A 19,866-nucleotide genomic window follows, 5' to 3' on the forward strand; every position below is an offset into this window, starting at 1 on the left:
AATTAATTTCTAGTCCCCTCAAGTTACCTTCTTTTAAGTGGAAAATTTTCAAACCGGTAGAAAAGTGGATGTGGGGAATATAATGAATTCCCACGTTACTGTCACCCAGTATGGTTAACAACTTATAGCCAGTCTCATTTCATCTATACTTCATTCATTGTGTCTTCTCCTCCCCATTATTTTGAAGCAAATGCCAGATATCTTTTCATCTGTTAATACAGAGTGAACATCCCAAATCTGAAATGCTTCAAAATCCAGTACTTTTTGAGCACTGACATAATGTTCAAAGAAAATTCTCTTTGGAGCATTTCAGATTTCAGATTTTCGGATTTCAGATGTTCACCCTGAAATCGGAAACACATGGTTCAAAGCATTTCAGAGAAGAGATAGAATACTCAACATGTATCTGAATATGTATCTCCAAAAGATGTCTGTTTTTAAAGTACTATAACTACGTTATCATTAGCACACTTTTAAAATAAACTCCAAATCAAATACTTAAGTGTTTTTTTGTTTGTTTTTTTAAGACGGAGTTTCGCTCCTGGTTGCCCAGGCTGGAGTGCAATGGCACGACCTTGGCTCACTGCAACATCTGCCTCCCTGGTTCAAGGGATTCTCCTGCCTCAGCCTCCTGAGTAGCTGGGATTACAGGCATCTGCCACCATGCCTGGCTAATTTTTTGTACTTTTAGTAGAGACGGGGTTTCACTGTGTTGGCCAGCCTGGTCTCGAACTCCTGACTTCAGGCGATCCACCTGCCTTGGCCTCCCAAAGTGCTGAGATTACAGGTGTGAGCCACCGCGCCTGGCCATATTTAGTGTTTTCTAATTGTCTTAAATGTCAACTTTCCTTGATGAGGTCCTTTTACTGTGATTGTTTTAACATTTCTCTGAGGCATATGAGGTCCCCCATTCTGTCTCTCTCTTTCCCCTCTTCCCTTGCAGCTTTATTGGTTGAGAAACAGGATTATTTGTAGAATTTTTCACAGTATGGGTTTTGGTATTTGCTTCTTTGTGGTGATTACAATGGGGGCTGGCCCACTGTATTTCCTGTAAATTGGTTAACTGGAGCTAGAGCAATTCTGTCTAATGTAGTAGCCACACCAGAACTTTTTTTAAGGTAAAATTAATTTCCATGTTTTATTTAACACATATCCAAAATATTACCATTTTAGCATGCAATGATATAAAATTATAGGTGAGATATTTTAAGTTATTTTCCATATTCAGTCTCTGAATACTGTTGCATGTATATTTTACATATCATATGTATATTTTGCACATAGCATATCAATACATATCACATATTTCATATCATATATACATTTTACATATACCATATCTCAGTTGGGACTACGCACATTTGAAGTGCTGAGTAGCCCCATGTGGCTGGTGGGTTCTGTACTGGATAGCACAGATCTAGAGCCTTGATCAGATTCAGATTTGATTTTTTTGTTTGTTTTTACAGTTCTACTTCATAAGTGGCATTTGGTCCCAGGGTTTTTTCTGTTGTTTTTGGATGATGTCTGCAGCCATTGATGATCAGTGTCTAGATCCCTTAATTCACTAGGTGTTACAAAATGATACTCAATTTTTATTATTCCTTTTTCATTGGTTAGCTGGAATGCTTCTAAAAAAGAAACTTCCCTTTATCTACTATTTTGATCACCCACTGGTACTGTTTGTATAGGAAAGGAAGAGTAAACATCATATTCTTTCCCTATATGTACCAGTTTCTCAAAATAATGAGTTCTGCCAGCACTTACCATTTTTAAAAATCACTGTGGGCATATGGATGAATGGAAGCATATTTGATTTATTTTAATCCATTGCAGTCAAATTACTTACAGTTCTGTCAGGTTACTTTATTTTGAATTTTTAAATAACATAATACATTAAGCAAATCATAGGTGTACACAGATTGATGAATTTTCAAAGTGAATATGCCTGTTTGCCCACAACTCAGATCAAGGAAGAACATTTACTTTACGTCCCAGAAGCTCCCCCACCTTCATCCCTTCCAGTTACTTCATACACAAAGGTAACCCTGTCCCAACGTCTAACAGTGTAGATCACTTTTCCCTGTTTCTTGTTTATGTTTTTGTTTTAAGACAGTCTCTGTCACCCAGGCTGGAGTGCAGTGGTGCAATCTCGGCTCACTGCAAACTCCGCCTCCTGGGTTCAGGTGATTCTCATGCCTCAGCCTCTCAGGTAGCTGGGATTACAGGCATGTGCCCCCATGCCTGGCTAATTTTTGTATTTTTAGTAGAGACGGGGTTTCACCAGGTTGGCCAGGCTGATCTTGAACATCTGGCCTCAAATGATCTGCCTGCCTCAGCCTCCAAAAGTGCTGGGATTACAGGTCTGAGCCACCATGCCTGGCCACTTTTGCCCATTTTTTGTTTCGTAATTCAGATGTGACGTTTACCAGTTTTCAAGGATTATGAAATTCATGTGTTCATTGTAGGATATATAAAAACTTAAAATACACAACTCTGAAACCAAGCTTTTTTTCTGAGTACATAAATATGACTTTTTCCAAAATTGGTATCTTTCTGCATTTTTCTATACCATTATAACATTTTTTTAAAACTTTTTATTTTAAAATACTAGATTTATAGAAAAGTTAAACTCTTCTTTAGTGTGGTTACATTCTCCATCTGTAATATAGTTATGTTCATTTGTTACTGTTTTTATTCTGTTTTTGATTCCTCCCCTTCCCCCCATGTCTTTTTGGTTTTAATAGTTTAATTTTTTGATCTGTGAAGGGTAATGTTATGAAACAATACTGTGGTCTGAGAGTTATACAAAAAGATATACTCAGAGGACTGTCACTCTCTCTTTATCCCTGCTATGCCATTCCCTTCCTCCTCCTGTGTACTGAATAAACTGTGAGATCTTTTTATCTATCTTCAACCTTTAGAAGATGCTATAGCTAAAAATAGTTTTATTTTTGGTAACTGGGAAGCACTCTACATTTTAAGTTTCCAAGAATATTTGTAACTGTCCCTACTGAGATTTTCTCAATATTTAATGTACACATAATGGTGACTTTTAAGCTGATGTTCTTTCACTCTTACTTTATAGCTAATATAGCAGCTTATCTGTGAACTTATGTTTTTAGCAGACCTTCAACTTTGATCAACCAAAAAATTACAGGTTCACTGTGTCTGTCTTTCCAACTAATATTTCCTAATCATATCCATCTCATCATTTGTTTCCTAAACTGTTAGCCAAGGGATGGACACAATGATATCTTTGTAAATTTAACCAGTGTTGAATACAGTGGGGTGTTGGATGCTAAATTTACCCAATTTCTATTGAGACTTTTGTCCTGTAGTTGCTGCCTTCTTATTTTGATCGTTATTTTAATTCTTATGCTTCCTGAATTTTTATCTTCTATTCATGAAGTTTGTTGAATCCCTGAATATCGTTAGGACCCTTCTTTGATTTTAGAGTGATCTTTTTTACTACCTCCTGGACATTTCTATTTTGGGAATTTAAATGACAGCCCATCAGATCAGTCCAAATATACATATTTTGTCTTCCTTTTAACACATAACACTATTCCCTTTGTACTTCATTTGTGTTGCAGTGATCACAATCTGAAATTATGTAATTGAAGCTTCACTGAAGGGCAGGGGTCATCTGTTTTATTCAGTGAAACTTACCTTTTACTTCTCCTTAAGTTCCTGGCTCAACCTCATCTCCATAGATGATCTTGCTTTCAACTTGGATGGAAAAAAGCCAAAAAGACCAAAACAGTAACACTTTGGAGTTCAGAAGGAATGAGGAGCAGTTCAGTATAGCAGCTTTGCTCACAGAAGGAACTCGGAGGGTTTCACAGAGTGTTCTTAATACCTTTTCTATTGGTTTTCCTAATGGGGAACTGCATGTCATCAAGAAAGAGTGTTCCTTGAAGATTGTGGAAATTTTATTGTTTTATGATGTCAGATAAATGAGGTGTATTGATCTCAAAAATTGAGGGATCTTAAGCTTTGGTGTATTCTCTGGACAGTAAGTAGTGTTTTCATGTATCCTCATTGTCTGCTCCTCAGGTTCCTTTGGTTGTCCACAGGGTTATCTTAGTCCTTGGGTAATTACATCTTTTCCTTTTGACTTCAGCACTGCTACTTGGTTGACTACTCAAGAGCCATCTTGAACTCCGCCCCCACTTCTCACTTTCTAACTGGTTTCCCTTTCTCAAATCATCTTCCCATTACAGCCTTCAGAATGAATTCTGATTATGTCATTTGATTGTCGAAAATTCTTTAGTGTCTTCCATTTGAGTTTAAAGTCCTTGGCATTATATTATAAAGCCTGTTGTGATCTGGTACCCTTGCACCTTCTCTCCTTTTACTCTCTCCTTGTTCCATAAATTGTACAACTTAGTCATATCAAAGCCAGCGTCATGTGTAGCATCACACAATCTTGCTGACATGCTATTTCTTCTGAAACATCTTTCTCCACTTTTTTCCTGGACATCCTTCAAGCTTGATGAACTCAAAACGTTGCTGTCTCAGGGAACAGATCTCTGATCTTCACAGCAGATACAGTCCTTTTGCATCTTCCATAACAGCTCTTATCTATTTGGTGCAGAAGTTATTTATTTTGGTGCAAAAAGCTCTTATCTTTTGATGCCATTTTAATGGTAAAAGCTGCAGTTATTTTTGCACCAACCTAAATACCATTTAGTGTTCTCAGCTGCTTCTTTGAGCCCCTAGGGAGGGAGAGGGACCTATTTTTGGCCTCCCCAACACTTACCATATCTGATACATGTTTGTTGAATGAATGAATGAATGATACATGGATTGTTTTTGAAATTACGGCCATAAGGATAGTAAAGTTTAACTGGCTGTATATTTAGATAATTTTAAGGAGTTCTTCATTTCGAGTATACTTTATATCTTCTCTATTGGATTTGTTGTTCTCCCAGTTATAGGCTCATCCTGTCTTGTCAGTTATTGTGCTCTCCTATCTTTCCCCATTCAGTAGTCAGTCCTAAAGGACAGTGAAACTGCCTAGAACTGAGATCTGAAGTTTTGGCAGGAAGCCCTTCAGAGTTGGTGATCTGAGTAGTGTCTTTGCCAGCTGGAGCTTAGAACAAAGAAATTAAACAAACTCTTGGCAGATTCTGAAATACAGCTTTTTGCTTCTTCAGAAATTGTGATTCTAGTCAGTTAATGCTGACTTAGAAATGTGCGCAGAACTCAGAATCCAGCAACCATGAATTGCAGTCACTTTTGATGCCTGCAGTGCTTCACTAATTATTGAATTTGTAGCCTGTTCATTGGAATTATAGTCTTAATAGAATTTTGGAGCTAGAAAAGTCTTTTCATTTGAGATAATTTCACCCATTTCCCTAATTGTATAGGTGAGGAAAATTAAGATCACGTTTCTAGTTGATGATACCTTTCGGCTCTGGTCTCCTTATGCCTGGTCTAGTTCATTTCCTGTTTACCAGCATCTGTCTGAGTACTAGGGAATGGTAGTGCTAGAATCATGCTTAGAGGAGTAATACATTTTCCCCTTGATCTCCTACAAGCTAAATATCTTGAGCCTGAGACTGGTAATTTATCAGAAGCTTTTTATGCAAGTTATGCAATAACCCCTTGTGCATGTTTGAAATGAGAAAATGACAAGCGAGTTTACAATAAGGATATTAACTTTTAAAAATAATTTGATAAGTAATAGATCAATGTGATTAAAAGTGCAAAGGGCTTCTGGTGAAAAAGTGCAAAGGGCTCCCAGTGAAAAGTGAGACTCCTCCTACCTGGTTTCCTTTCTCCACTCCAGAAGCCATGCGTTTCTTAGGTATTCTTCCAAAGGAACCTCCACACCCCTTGCTTTTCTAACGAATCAAAATTCTCAGTCATTAGTGAACATTTTTTCTTTATGGAATGCTCATGAAAATAATGGTTAATAAATTTACTGGTACAAAAATGTTTTATATCAATTTTAGCTTTGATTTCTGAGTGATTTACTAGAAGGATTTCTTAGTTTTTCCCCAGCATTTTATTATGATCACTTTCAAACACCTAACAAGATTGAAAGAAGTCTGCCATGGATACCTGAATCCCAACCACTAAGATTCTACCATTATTATTTTACTGTATTTGCATTATTACATATTTACATGTTTGTTCATCCTTCCATTCTTCAGTTCATTCAGAACTCCTCACTGCCTGGTTATATAAACAACCATGGATAGAATTTGCTCCTTTTGCCACAGAAGCAAATGAAAGGCTAGAGAATGGAGAGAGATGACATGGTCCATGATTTAAACTAAGAATATATTTTTCTGTTTTTTTTTTTTTTTTTAAAAGATAAGGAGTGGTAAAACATAGTAACTCACATATTATGGATTAAGTTGGTTTAGTGACTGGTCAAGAGCCTAACCACTTCTTTTGGTGTTTCATTCTCAATTGCTTTCTTCTACGTAGGTGTCTTCCTTCAGATAAATCAAGCTATAATTGATGTTTAACAGAAAAGTTTTTTGAGATGTGTACTTTTCCAGTCCTCCAAAGAAAAACTATATTGATTTTGATGTGGAATGGTGAGAGCAATTATGTTTTAGTATTTTAGTCTTCTCCCTTGTACAAAGTAAGTTTCTCTTATTGCACTCCTCCTGGAGACTGTACATTAAGACCTTAATGTGTAGATTGCTTACTAACAGGAGAATAAACATTTTTTATAATTAACAATAAGAACATTAATCCTCTTAAACATTATTTGATTTTCCTAAAAGCCAAGTGAAAAACAGATACAGATGCGTCTCAGCTCACTTAGAACAATGTCCTGATTAAACTCCTAACTTGAAAATATTTTAAGTCAAAAATGCATTTAATACACCCAACCTACCCAGTATCATAAGCTTAGCCCAGCCTACTTTAACCATGCTCAGAACACTTACATTAGCATATAGTTGCGCAAAATTATCTAACACAAAAGCTTATTTTACAATAAAGTGTTGAATATCTCATATAATTTCTTGAACACTGTAGTGGAAATGAAAAACAATGATTGTATGGGTACCATCGTAAAGTCAGAAAATCAAGTTGACCCATCCTAAGTCAGGGACTGTCTGTATTCGAAATGTCGAATAGGAATGAGATTTGGTGAATATGGTTTAAAATACATTGCCAGTTTGTTCTGATGGGGAATGGAGAAAGGAAAGCAGGAAGATAAAACACCTGATAGAAAAATGTCACCCACAGTCCCTTTACTTTGAATGTGATAAACAGTGTTAGCATTTTGTTTATCCTTTCAGCCTTTATTCCCTGCTAATGTTTAAACAAAATTAGGATAACCATGTACACGCTGTTTTACAACCTGCTCCCCCCTTAATGTTAAATAAATTTTCCCATTTGATTAACATCTTCTTACAAAATGGAAAACTGTGTTCATTAAGACCTTAGAGAGGATGATTAACTGTTTCATACCATAGAGTATGTTATCAAGGAGAGTTAAGTGCGTGTTAACACATCACTTGCCATTTGGACTGATAGGAAAAACATTAAAAAGGCAGTAAAACAATGTCACTGGTAATGAAATAGATCAAGAAAAGATGAGCTGAGAGCTATGCAAGCAGTTCTCATTCTTAATATCAGCTGAGATTGGACAAACAGGCAACTCTTGCAGATACGTTTATCATGTATATGTTAGTGGGACTGTTGATGTTTAGCTGATTTACTCATACTATTGTTGCTTCTCATTGATGGAAGAATTTTTTTTTTTAATGCATTATCCCAATCAATGTTTGTTTAAAAAAAAAAACAGCTTTTGTTTCCAGTGGAGATCTCATTAAAGGGAAGTTTTACTGCACTTCATTGGAAGATTGAAACAAATGCTGGTGAGGTTGGCAGTTCTTATCTATGGGAGTGAACAGAGAGATCCTTTCTCTGTCCTCTCTTATTCATCTGGCAGTATAATCTAGTTGCTTTGAATTTAGGGAAGCAGGCTTTCTTTATAGGGACTTACTTTCTAAAATGCCATTAATCTTCAATTAAAATCGCTGTGGGAAAGGAGAGAATGGGCCTATGACACCTTGATAGGCATATTCTCATGATGCTAATGACAGCAGTAAGAGAAAACAGACCTCACTTATGAAATAGACGTTTATAGTAATGGGTGACTAGTGGTCTGAGAGTGTCATGCTTAGCCTTCTCCCTTTTTACTCTACTTTTTGATAACTCTGAAGAATCTTTTTTAAATTTACTTGTAAATACATTTTAGGAGTCCCAATTTCATAAAATGGTAACATTAAGAGAGACTGAAATATTTTAAGTCTCCAAGAGGAATTAACCCCATTTAAAAGAAATTTATTTTGAATTCCTTGCTGCTAATTCCTTAGATCAACCTTGTCCAACCCGTGGTTCACAGGTCGCATGCGGCCCAACACAAATTCGTAAATTTTCTTACAACGTTATGAGATTTTTTTTTTGCAATTTTTTTTTTTTAAGCTCATCAGCTTTCATTAGTGTTAGTGTATTTTTTGTGTGGCCCAAGACAATTCTTCTTCCTTCAGTGTGGCCCAGAGAAGCCGAAAGATTGGACACCCCTGCCTTAGATAATAATTTATTTTCCTCTCTATTGAGAGGCTCATGACAGGAGGTAAAACTGAAGTACACTATAATTTGGGTAGGACCTGTATTGGAGCTCTTATTGCTTTTATTTTATGATGATTCTTGGGGGAGTTTGGGAGATTGTTCTTGTTTGTTTTTGTTTCTTGTGTGTGTCTACGTGTGTGATACATATACTAGAAAAGCTGTTCTTTTTCTTTTGGTTATAAATGAAGCTTGAGAAGGTAATTCTGTAGCAAAACTGAAACTAGGTAGAGTAGTCAGGTTTGTGACGTTAAAGCAGCCATTTGCCAAACCTATCAATGGTTTTATCTGTTTTCCTGTAACATGTATATTTATAATTACTGTGTTCAGAGGCATTTAACTTTCTCTTTCTTTGTAAAACATAAGAGATGCTTTTAAATGTTTACGTGCCATTAGACATTTTAAGATAATACCGCTCCGACTTTTATTCTTTTCTAATACTAAGTATAAAGTTGCAGAATTAGCTTGAATACTGATTTCAGCTTGCATGAAATGAATATAGAGCAGCTGTCCAAATTAAGTTAAAAACAAAGGAAGTTCCTGTGTGTCGTTTCCTGTCTCTTAAAAGCAAACAAAAAACTTTCCATAATTATTAAGGTCCTTTCAGAGTATCTCTAATATTAACAGTGTGAATTTTGGTATTTCAGTGTGCTGAATTGTTGGATGTTCTTGCTCACCTTATTAAGGACATTTTCTTAAAAGGTAAATGATTTGTTTTTCTTTTCCTTTATCAGAGCACAGCAATGGAGGAAACAGCTATATGGGAACAACATACAGTGACGCTTCACAGGGTAAGTTTGTGTTGCAGTAAATAATCTGTGTATAACTCAGGATACTGGCAGCTTTGAAAACAATAGAGGAAAGCCAGATGTCAGGAAGCCAGAGGGAGGAGGAAACTTTTTCTATATTCTTTTGTTTAAAATTAGAGTTACAATAATTTTTTATTAAGGTCAAAAGTGAGCATGATTACTTTTTCATATATCCTTTTGAGTATTTGCTGTTTTTATTCCTGACTTAAAAAGTGATTTGCTTTTTAAAATTTTGAGTGATCAGATAAAAGACTGTACATTAGTATAAATTATTATAAACTGCTTCAACCTTTCTGAGTATATATGCATCCATTGTGGGAGTGAAGTTTGAAATTAAACCAGGTTGTATACATAATAAAATCCTAAAAGATACTTAATTGATTTCAAACATGTTGACCCAAGCTGTTGCTTAAACAATTGCAGATGCGAGAAGAGAGATGAGCAGTAGTAAGAGATGAGTTCTTACTTGGTGTGACTAAGAACTTTGTCCGAAGTGAGACTGCTATCAATTTGAATTCTAGTTCTACCTTTCTCTTGCTTTAGAAATGGGCAAGTGATTCAGTCACCTACGAAAACCTTGGTTTTCACAAGTTTAAAATGGAACAAATTGACATCAGTTCATGCTTTACCAATTTGTAAAGTTAAGTGTCTCTCAAAATTCTCTTTCCTCTCTTTCAAGAGAGCTGAATCTACTGATTACTCCCTTTCTTAGAGAATGTATGGAAAGAGAGAATATTTAAATATTGGTCTTGCACTTTACACTTACTATTTCTACCAGCTATATCCATTATTAGGAAGATGGAAAGGGGAAAGAATCATGTTCCTGGACTCTGCCCCTGATTATCTCACGAATGTTTGGATCTGCACATAGTAGATAATGGGTAAATTAATTATTAAAAAATAGTGGTTTCTGGCCGGGTGCGGTGGCTCACGCCTGTAATCCCAGCACTTTGGGAGACCGAGGCAGGCAGATCACGAGGTCAGGAGATAGAGACCATCCTGGATAACATGTCTGTACTAAAAATACAAAAAAATTAGCCAAGTGTGGTGGCGGGTGCCTGTAGTTCCAGCTACTCGGGAGGCTGAGGTGGGAGAATGGCGTGAACCCAGGAGGCAGAGCTTGCAGTGAGCCAAGATCATGCCACTGCACTCCAGCCTGGGCGACGGAGCGAGACTCCCTCTCAAAAAAAAAAAAAAAAAAAGATTTTTTCTTTTCATGATAAGATATAGTCAGCTTTTTAATGTTTCATTATTAAATGGTGAGGGAAATCATTATATAATTCTAACCTTAACTTTCATAAACCTGCAATATGGCCTTCTTTTGTTTGAAATGTATTGATAGGTAGCATATTTAAATCACATACATGTGATTAAACATATAAAATAACTTCTTACCTTATGACTGGTGGCGATGTCAATGATTTGGTATTTTTTTATCACATTTATTTTTATTAAGACTTTCATTGTTTTTATTGGTATAACTTACATACAGTGAAATTGACCCTTACAGTTCTGAGTTTTGGCAAGCATATACAGTCATGTAACCACCACAATTAAAATACAAGACAACTTCAATACAGAAACTTTCCCGTACACCTATTTTTAATCATCCTGGTCCCCTCACCTCCACTTAACCAATGATAAGGTTTCGTTTTGTACATTTTTGCCTTTTCTAGAATGTCGTGTAAATGGACTCATACAACATGTAGTCTTTTGAGACTGACTTCCTACACTTAGCCTAATGCATTTGGGATTTCTCCATGATGTTACTCTATCAGTAGTTTCTCTTATTGCAGAGGAGCATTTCATTGTATGAATGTATAATTGTGTATTCATTCTCCAGTTGTGGTATATTTGTGTTTTACAGTTTCCATTGATTATAAACAAGCCTCTAGTGTACAGGTTTTTGTATGAACATAACTTTTTATTTCTTTTGGGTAAATACTTAGGAAAAGACTTGCTGTGGGTCCCATGGTAATTATTTAAGTTTTAAAGAAATGGTCAAACTCTCTATACTATCTAACACCACCACTGGCAGTGTATAAGAGCTCCAGTTGTTGTGTATCCTCATCAACACTTGATACGGGTTGAGCATCCCAAATCTGAAATCTAAAATGCGAAATTCAAAACTTTTCGAGTGATGACGTCATGTTTAAAGGAAACGCTCATTGGAACATTCTGAATTTTGGATTTTCAGATTATGGGTGCCGAACTGGTAAGTGTAACGCAAATATTCCCAAATCCAAAACAGTTGAAATCTGAAACATTTCTGGTCCCAAGCATTTCAGGTAAAGGATACTCAATCAGTATTGTCAGATTTAGAAAGAAAAGAAAAAAAAAGGCTGGGCACAGTGGCTCACACCTGTAATCCCAGCACTTTGGGAGGCAGAGGCTGGTGGATACCGGAAGCCAGGAGTTTGAGACCAGCCTGGCCAACATGGTGAAACCCCGTCTACTAAAAATACAAAAATTAGCCGGATGTGGTGGCAGGCGCCTGTAGTCCCAGCTACTTGGGAGGCTGAGGCAGGAGAATGACTTGAACCCAGTAGATGGAGGTTGCAATGAGCCGAGATTGCGCCATTGCACTCCATCCTGGGCAACAGAGCAAGACCAATTGCCATTCAGTGGGTACCTAGCGGTATCACATGTGGTTTTAGTTTGCTTATCTCTAAAGACTAATGATCTCTTGATGTGCTCATTTGTTACCCATATATCTTTGGTAAAATGTATTCAAACCTTTTGCCCATTTTTAATTGGGTTTTTCTTATTATTGAGATTTTATAAAATTGTGGCAAAATACAACATAGACTTCACGTATTCAAGACTGTTGCCCATTTTTAAGCTCAATGTTGCTTGTTTTTTAGTTGTTGAGTTGCAGTAGTCTTTATATAGTTTGGATATTAACCAGTTGTTAAATATATGATTTGCAAATATTTTTTTCGTTTCCATGGATTGCCTTTTTACTCTGAGATTATTCTTTTTGGTACACAGAAGTTACTGAGTTTTGAGAGGTTTCTTTTTTTTGTTTTTGTTTTTACATATTCAGGATACAGGTTCTTTATCAGGTATTATTTTGTAAATATTTTTTTCCCATTCTGTGATTTGCCTTCTCTTTCTCTTAATGACAGTGTCTTTTGCAGTACATGCTTTAAGTTTTGATAAAGCTCTGGCCAGTGTAGTGGCTCAAGCCTGTAAGCCCAACACGTTGGGAGGCCAAGGCAGGCGAATTACTTGAGGCCAGGAATTTGAGACCAGCCTGGCCAACATGGTGAAAGCCCGTCTCTACTAAAAATACAAAAATTAGCCGGGAGTGTTGGCATGTGTCTGTAGTCCCAGTGCTCGCGAGGCTGAGGCAGGAGAATCACTTGAGCCCAGGAGGCAGAGGTTGCAGTGACCTGAGATCGTGCCACTGCACTCCAGCCTGGGAGACAGAGTAAGACTGCGTCTCAAAAGGAAAGAAAGAAAAATTTTTGATAAAGTCCAGTTTGTTAATTTTTGCTTCTATCAATCATGTTTTTGGTTTTGTATCTCAGAAATCTTTGCCAAACCGAAAATCAAGAATAATTTTTCCTCTGTTTTCCTTTAAAAGTTTTATTTCAGTTAAATTCTGTTTCTGCCATGAGAGATGGGCAGAGAGATTTTTTTTTTCATACAGATGTCCAATGTTTATTTTGAAGAAGCATTTTGTTTGAAAGATTATACTTTGTCCAGTTAATTGCCTTTCTCCCTTTGTCAAAAATCAATTGACCATATATTTCTGGACTCCCTTGTCTGGTCTGTTGATCTGTGTGTCTGCCTTTTTACCAGTTACTTCTGCGTCGATTACTGTAGCTTTATATTAAATGTGGAAATCAGGTAGGGCAAATCCTCCAAATACTTTTTAAAATTATTTTGGCTTTTCTAGCTCCTTTGCCTTTCTGTATAAATTTTAGAATAATCTTGTCAACTTTTATCTTCCTTCTCTCAAAGAAAATAAAACCTGCGGGATTTTATTGGGATTGCATTTGAATCTACAAATCATTGGGGAGAATTAACATTTTAACAATATTGAATATTCCAAACTATTAATATAATGTTATCTCCTCATTGTTTTATTTCTTTAATGTATTGTAGTTTTTGGCAAATAGATCCTGCACACATTTTGTTAGGTTTATAGTTAAATATCTCATGTTTCTTGGTGCTATTGTAAATAGTTTTTTTTTTTTTATTTCAGTATTTGATTGTTCCTTGTTACTGTGTAGAAATGCGGGTTTTTGTTTGTTTGTTTGTTTTTTTATGGCAACCTTGCAGTCTTAAAATTACTAGTTGTAGGAACTTTCTTGTTTAGATTCCTGGGTGTTTTCTTATGTGTAGGCAGTCATGTCATCCGTGTATAGAGGCAGTTTTTTTCTCTACTTTTGAATGCTCTTTATTTCTTTTTCTTGCTTTATTGCCCTAGTTTAGACTTTCAGGATGTTGTTAATTAGGAATGGTGAGCAGGCATACTTACCTTACTCCTAATACTGGGTAAAAGCTGTCTTTCACCAGTAAGTGTTTTTTTGGTTGATGCCTTTTATCAGGTTAAGGACGTTCCCTTGTATTTCTGTTTTGCCATTTGTTAGATTGAGGAAGTTCTCTTTTATCTTAGTTTACTGAGAGGTGGTGGTTTTTAATCATGAATGAAAGTTGAATTTTGTCAGTCCTTTTTTTTGCATGTATGACTGGGATTATATGGGTTTTCTTCTTAATCTGTTGATATGGTGGATTTCTTGTTATTTGTTGAACAGCCTTGCATTCATTCCTCAGATAAATTCTACTTGATTGTTACATGTTATCCATTCTAGATATTGCTGGATTGATTTGCTGATGTTTTGTGAAGATTCTTGTTTTATTGGTCAGTACTTTTTTTTGACATTGTTTGTATCTGGTTTTGGTATCATGGAAAAGCTATACCTCAAAACAAGGAGTTGGGACGTGTTCCTTCCTTTTGTGGTTTCTGGTAGAGTTCATGTACAATTGATTTTATTTTTTTCTTAAATATTTGTTAGAATTCACTAGTAGAGTTATCTGGTGCTAGAGTTTTTTTTGTGGGGTTTTCATTACTTCTTTAATTTTATATAGGAATATTCAGTTTATGTATTTCTTCCTTGTTACCGTTTGTTTTGTTTTGTTTTGTTTTGTTTTTTTGGTAGTTTGTATCTTTTTTTTTTTTTTTTTTTGAGACAGTCTTGGTGTATCACCCAAGCTGGAGTGCAGTGGTACCATCTCGGCTCACTGCAACCTCTGGGGTTGAAGTGATTCTCCTGCCTCAGCCTCTCGAGTAGCTGGGACTGTAAGCATGCGCCACCAGCCTGGCTAGTTTTTGTGTTTTTAGTAGAGCCGATGTTTCACCAGGTTGGCTGGGCTGGTCTTGAACTCCTGACCTCAGGCAATCCTCCCACCTCAGCCTCCCACAGTGCTGGGATTACAGGCGTGAGCCACCATGCCTGACCGGTAGTTTGTATCTTTCAAAATATTTGTCTTTATCATGTAAGTTGTTAAAATTATGAGCATAACATTGTTCATAATATTCCCTTATTTTTAATTTTGGATGGTTCTATAATGCTGTTTTGTTTTGTTTTGTTTCATTATTTATATTGGTAATTTGTATCTTATTTCTTGGTCAGTCTGGCTAGAGGTTTGACAATTTTATTGATCTTTTCAAAATACCTACGTTTGTTTTCATTGATATTCTTTATTCTGTTTTCTGTTTCATTGATTTCTGCCCTCATTTTAATATTTTCACCCTTTTGTTTACCTTGAGTTTAAATTAAGCTCTTGTGATAGTTTTTTTACTAGAAGCGAGATTATTCATTAGAGACCACAGGTGCAATTTGCTATTACCACATTACATCTTTTCCCTACTACCTTTTCAGTTTTTTCAATAAGCAAAATAATATAAGACACCTTTAAATTAGCTAAAGTATGTTTCCCTTTGTATACTCTTGCTTGGTTTTGTTAGGAATTCATGTGTAGGAAAATACTAAATGTATTTGCCACAGACCTGTGTCTCATTAGCTCAGGGAAGGTGGGAAAGATCCTCAGTATTAAGAAAACAGAATCTGATTTTTCTGACCTTGTTAAAAGTGTCATACCAATTCATTGTGGTAGGTAATGGCTCAGGCAAGTCTGTTATGATAATGCCGTTTTAAATGATTAATATAGGTTCCATTTTGTAGCTAGCTTCTTTCTGTGCCTCAGTTATTTTTTTGCCATGAGAGGGCAGCGCAGAAAATGTCATCAGAAGATACATAGAGATAAGAGAGGTATATAACTCACAATTCTTTGGTTGTTGAATATGCTAACTGTTGCACTAGGAAAACAGCTGGGTTTCCTCTGAGCCTCATCACAGAGAGACTATGACAAAATCAAAGTCCTCACCAGCCATCCCTCCAGGAATGGTGTTTCGGTTGTTTTTTGTTTGTTTTTGGTTTTTTGAATTGAAAAAGAAATATTTTCAGTGCAAGCAGTAATAAAAAGTCTCCCATCAAAGAAAAGCCCAGGACCTGATGGCTTCACTGCTGAACTCTACCAAACATTTAAAGAAGAATTATATCACAAAAGCTAAGAAGAGAATACTTCCAAATTCATTCCAAAGGCCAGTATTTCCCTGGTACCAAAACCAGACAAAGACACAACAAAAAAAGAAAACAGCAGGCCAGTATCTTTGAACAGAGATGCAAAATCCTCAAACCAAATTCAACTACATATTTAAAAGATCATTCATTGTAATCAAGTGGGATTCCTCCCAGGGATGCAAGGATGGTTCAACATACTCTGATACGGTTTGTGTTTGTGTCCCTGCACAAATCTTACGTTGAATTGTAATCCCCAGTGTTGGAGGAGGGGCCTGGTGGAAGGTGATTGGATCATAGGAGTGGAGTTCTCATGAATGGTTTAGCACCGTCTCCCCTTGCTACTATATAGTGAGTGAGTTCTCATGAGATCTGGTTATTTAAACCTCCCTGCTCTCTGTCTCTCTCCTACTCTGGCCATGTGTGTTCCCCTGTTGCCTTCTGCCTTGATTATGCATTTCCTGAGGCCTCCCCAGAAGCCAAGCAGATGCTGTCATGCTTGCTGTACAGCCTGCAGAATAGTGAGCCAATGAACTCTTTTTTTATATAAATTGCCCAGTCTCAGGTATTTGTTTATAGCAATGTGAGAACCACCTAATACATATTCAGATCTGTAAATGCGATACATTACATCAAAAGAATGAAGGACATAACCATATGTCCATTTCTATAGATGCCAAAAAAGTATTCAGTAAAATTCAGCATCCCTTCATGATAAAAACTCAACTGGATGTAGAAGAAACATGCCTCAACACAATAAAAGCCACAGACAGATAAACCAACAGCTAGTATTGTGTCCGGAATTAGTGGGTTCTTGGTCTCACTGACTTCAAGAATGAAGCCGCGGACCCTCGCGGTGAGTGTTACAGCTCTTAAGGTGGCGCGTCTGGAGTTTGTTCCTTCTGATGTTCAGATGTGTTCGGAGTTTCTTCCTTCTGGGGGGTTTGTGGTCTCGCTGGCTCAGGAGTGAAGCTGCAGACCTTCGCGGTGAGTGTTACAGTTCTTAAGGCAGCGTGTCTGGAGTTGTTCGTTCCTCCCGGTGGGCTCGTGGTCTCGCTGGCTTCAGGAGTGAAGCTACAGACCTTCCCGGTGAGTGTTACAGCTCATAAAAGCAGTGTGAACCCAAAGAGTGAGCAGTAGCAAGATTTATTGCAAAGAGTGAAAGAACAAAGCTTCCACAGTGTGGAAGGGGACCCGAGCGGGTTGCCACTGCTGGGTGGGACAGCCTGCTTTTATTCTCTTCTCTGGCCCCACCCACGTCCTGCTGATTGGTAGAGCCGAGTGGTCTGTTTTGATAGGGCGCTGATTGGTGCATTTACAATCCCTGAGCTAGACATAAAGGTTCTCCACGTCCCCATCAGATCAGTTAGATACAGAGTATCAACACAAAGGTTCTCCAAGGCCCCACCAGAGCAGCTAGATACAGAGTGTCGATTGGTGCACTCACAAACCTCGAGCTAAACACAGGGTGCTGATTGGTGTGTTTACAAACCCTGAGCTACATACAGAGTGCCGATTGGTGTATTTACAATCCTTGAGCTAGACGTAAAGGTTCTCCAAGGCCCCACCAGAGCAGCTAGATACAGAGTGTCGATTGGTGCACTCACAAACCCTGAGCTAGACACAGGGTGCTGATTGGTGTGTTTGCAAACCTTGAGCTAGATACAGAGTGCCGATTGGTGTATTTACAATCCTTAAGCTAGACATAAAGGTTCTCCACATCTCCACCAGACTCAGGAGCCCAGCTGGCTTCACCCAGTGGATCCTGCACCGGGGCTGCAGGTGGAGCTGCCTGCCAGTCCCGCGCCGTGCGCTGGCACTCTTCAGCCCTTGGGTGGTCGATGGGACTGGGCGCCATGGAGCAGGGGGTGGCGCTCGTCGGGGAGGCTCGGGCCGCACAGGAGCCCATGGAGGGGGTGGGAGGCTCAGGCATGGCGGGCTGCAGGTCCCGAGGCCTGCCCCGCGGGAAGGCAGCTAAGGCCTGGTGAGAAATCGAGCGCAGCGCCCCCGGTGGGCTGGCACTGCTAGGGGACCCAGTACACCCTCCGCAGCTGCTGGCCTGGGTGCTAAGCCCCTCATTGCCTGGGCCGGCAGGGCCAACCGGCTGCTCCGAGTGCAGGGCCCGCCAAGCCCACGCCCACCCAGAATTCCAGCTGGCCCGCAAGCGCAGCACGCAGCCCCGGTTCCCGCTCGCGCCTCTCCTCCACACCTCCCTGCAAGCTGAGGGAGTGGGCTCCGGCCTTGGCCAGCCCAGAAAGGGGCTCCCACAGTGCAGCGGTGGGCTGAAGGGCTCCTCAAGTGCAGGCAAAGTGGGAGCCCAGGCAGAGGAGGTGCCGAGAGCGAGTGAGGGCTGTGAGGACTGCCAACACGCCCTCACCTCTCAGTATCATGGGCGGGAAATCTGAAAGCCTTTCCTGTAAGATCTGGAAGAAGGCAAGGAAGCCCACTTTCACCACCTTTCTTCAACGTGGTACTAGAAGTCCTAGCCAGAGCAATTAAACAGGAGAAGAAAAGAAAAGGCATCCAAATTGGAAAGAAAAATTTAGATTGCCCTTGTTTGCAGACAATAGCATCTTAAATTTAGAAAAACCTAAGGACTGTATCAGAAAACTGTTAGAACTGAGGTTTAGTAAAATTGCAGGATGCGAAATCAACATATAAAAATCAGCATTTCTGTATGCCAAGAACAAACAATCTGGAAAATAAACCAAGAAAATAATCTTATTTCCAATAGCTACAAGTAAAATAAAATAAAATACCTAGGAATAAACTTAACCAAAGAAGTGAAAGATTTCTACAATGAAAACTATAAAACACTGATGAAAGAGATTGAAGAGGGTACCAAAAAGTGGAAAGATACTCCATGGTCATGGATTCAGTATTGTTGGAATCAGTGTTGTTAAAATGTCCACACTACCCAAAGGAATATACAGATTCATTGCAACCCTTGTCAAAACACCAATGACATTCTTCACAGAAGAATGTTTTAGAATTGGAAAAATGATCTTAAAATTTTTGTGGAACCACAAAGACCCAGAGTAGGCAAAGCAATCCTGGGCAAAAAGAAAAAAACTGAAGGAATCACATTACATACATTATGTGACTTCAAATTATACTCCAGAGCTATAGCATGGTGCTGGCACAAAAACAGACACAGACCAGTGGAACAGAATAGAGAGTCCAGAAAAAAATCCACACATTTACCTCCAACTCATTTTCAACAAAGTCACCAAGAACATTGGGGAAAGGACAGTCTGCAATAAATGGTGCTGGGAAGACTAGACATCCACATGCAGAAGAATGAAACTGGACCCCTATTTCTTGCCATATACTAAAACAAATCAAAATGGATTAAACACCTGAAGTTATGAAACTACTAGAAGAAAACATTGGGACACTAAAGGTCATTGGTCTGGGCTAAGGTTTCTTGAGTGTGACCTCCAAAGAACAGGCAACCAACAGCAAAATGGACAGTGGGATCACGTCAAGCTCAAAGCTGCTGCACAACAAACAGTCAACAAAAAGAAGAAACAACCCACAGAATGAAGAAAGTATTTGCAAACTACCCAGCTGACAAGAGATAATAACCAGAATATATAAGGAGCCAAAACAACTTAATAGGAAAAAGAAATCCAATTTAAAAATGGGCAAGAGATCTGAAGCACAAGAGCTGAATAGATGTTTCTCAAAAGACATATGGGTAAATGGTCAACAGGTGTATGAAATAATGGTCAACATCACTAATCAGAGAAATACTAATCAAAAGTGTAATGAAATATTTCATCCCAGTTAAAATGGCTTTTATCAAAAAGACAGGCAATAACAAATGCTAGTGAGCGTGCAGAAAAAAGAGAACTCTT

At 38.1% G+C, this 19,866-nt stretch overlaps 1 protein-coding gene across 14 annotated transcripts in view; it reads left to right on the forward strand.

Annotated features, from left to right (window-relative positions):
• TJP1 (tight junction protein 1) overlaps nucleotides 1–19,866 on the forward strand; it is a 275,476-nt gene that overhangs the window by 164,398 nt on the left and 91,212 nt on the right. For all 14 annotated transcript variants that reach the window (XM_055278494.2, XM_055278496.2, XM_055278495.2 and 11 more), the window contains one exon: nucleotides 9,339–9,395. In XM_055278494.2, the coding sequence (XP_055134469.1) occupies nucleotides 9,339–9,395 (57 nt within the window). The remainder of the gene's footprint in view (nucleotides 1–9,338; nucleotides 9,396–19,866) is intronic.

Source organism: Symphalangus syndactylus, chromosome 5, assembly GCF_028878055.3.
Source record: "Symphalangus syndactylus isolate Jambi chromosome 5, NHGRI_mSymSyn1-v2.1_pri, whole genome shotgun sequence".
NCBI classification, from domain to species: domain Eukaryota; kingdom Metazoa; phylum Chordata; class Mammalia; order Primates; family Hylobatidae; genus Symphalangus; species Symphalangus syndactylus.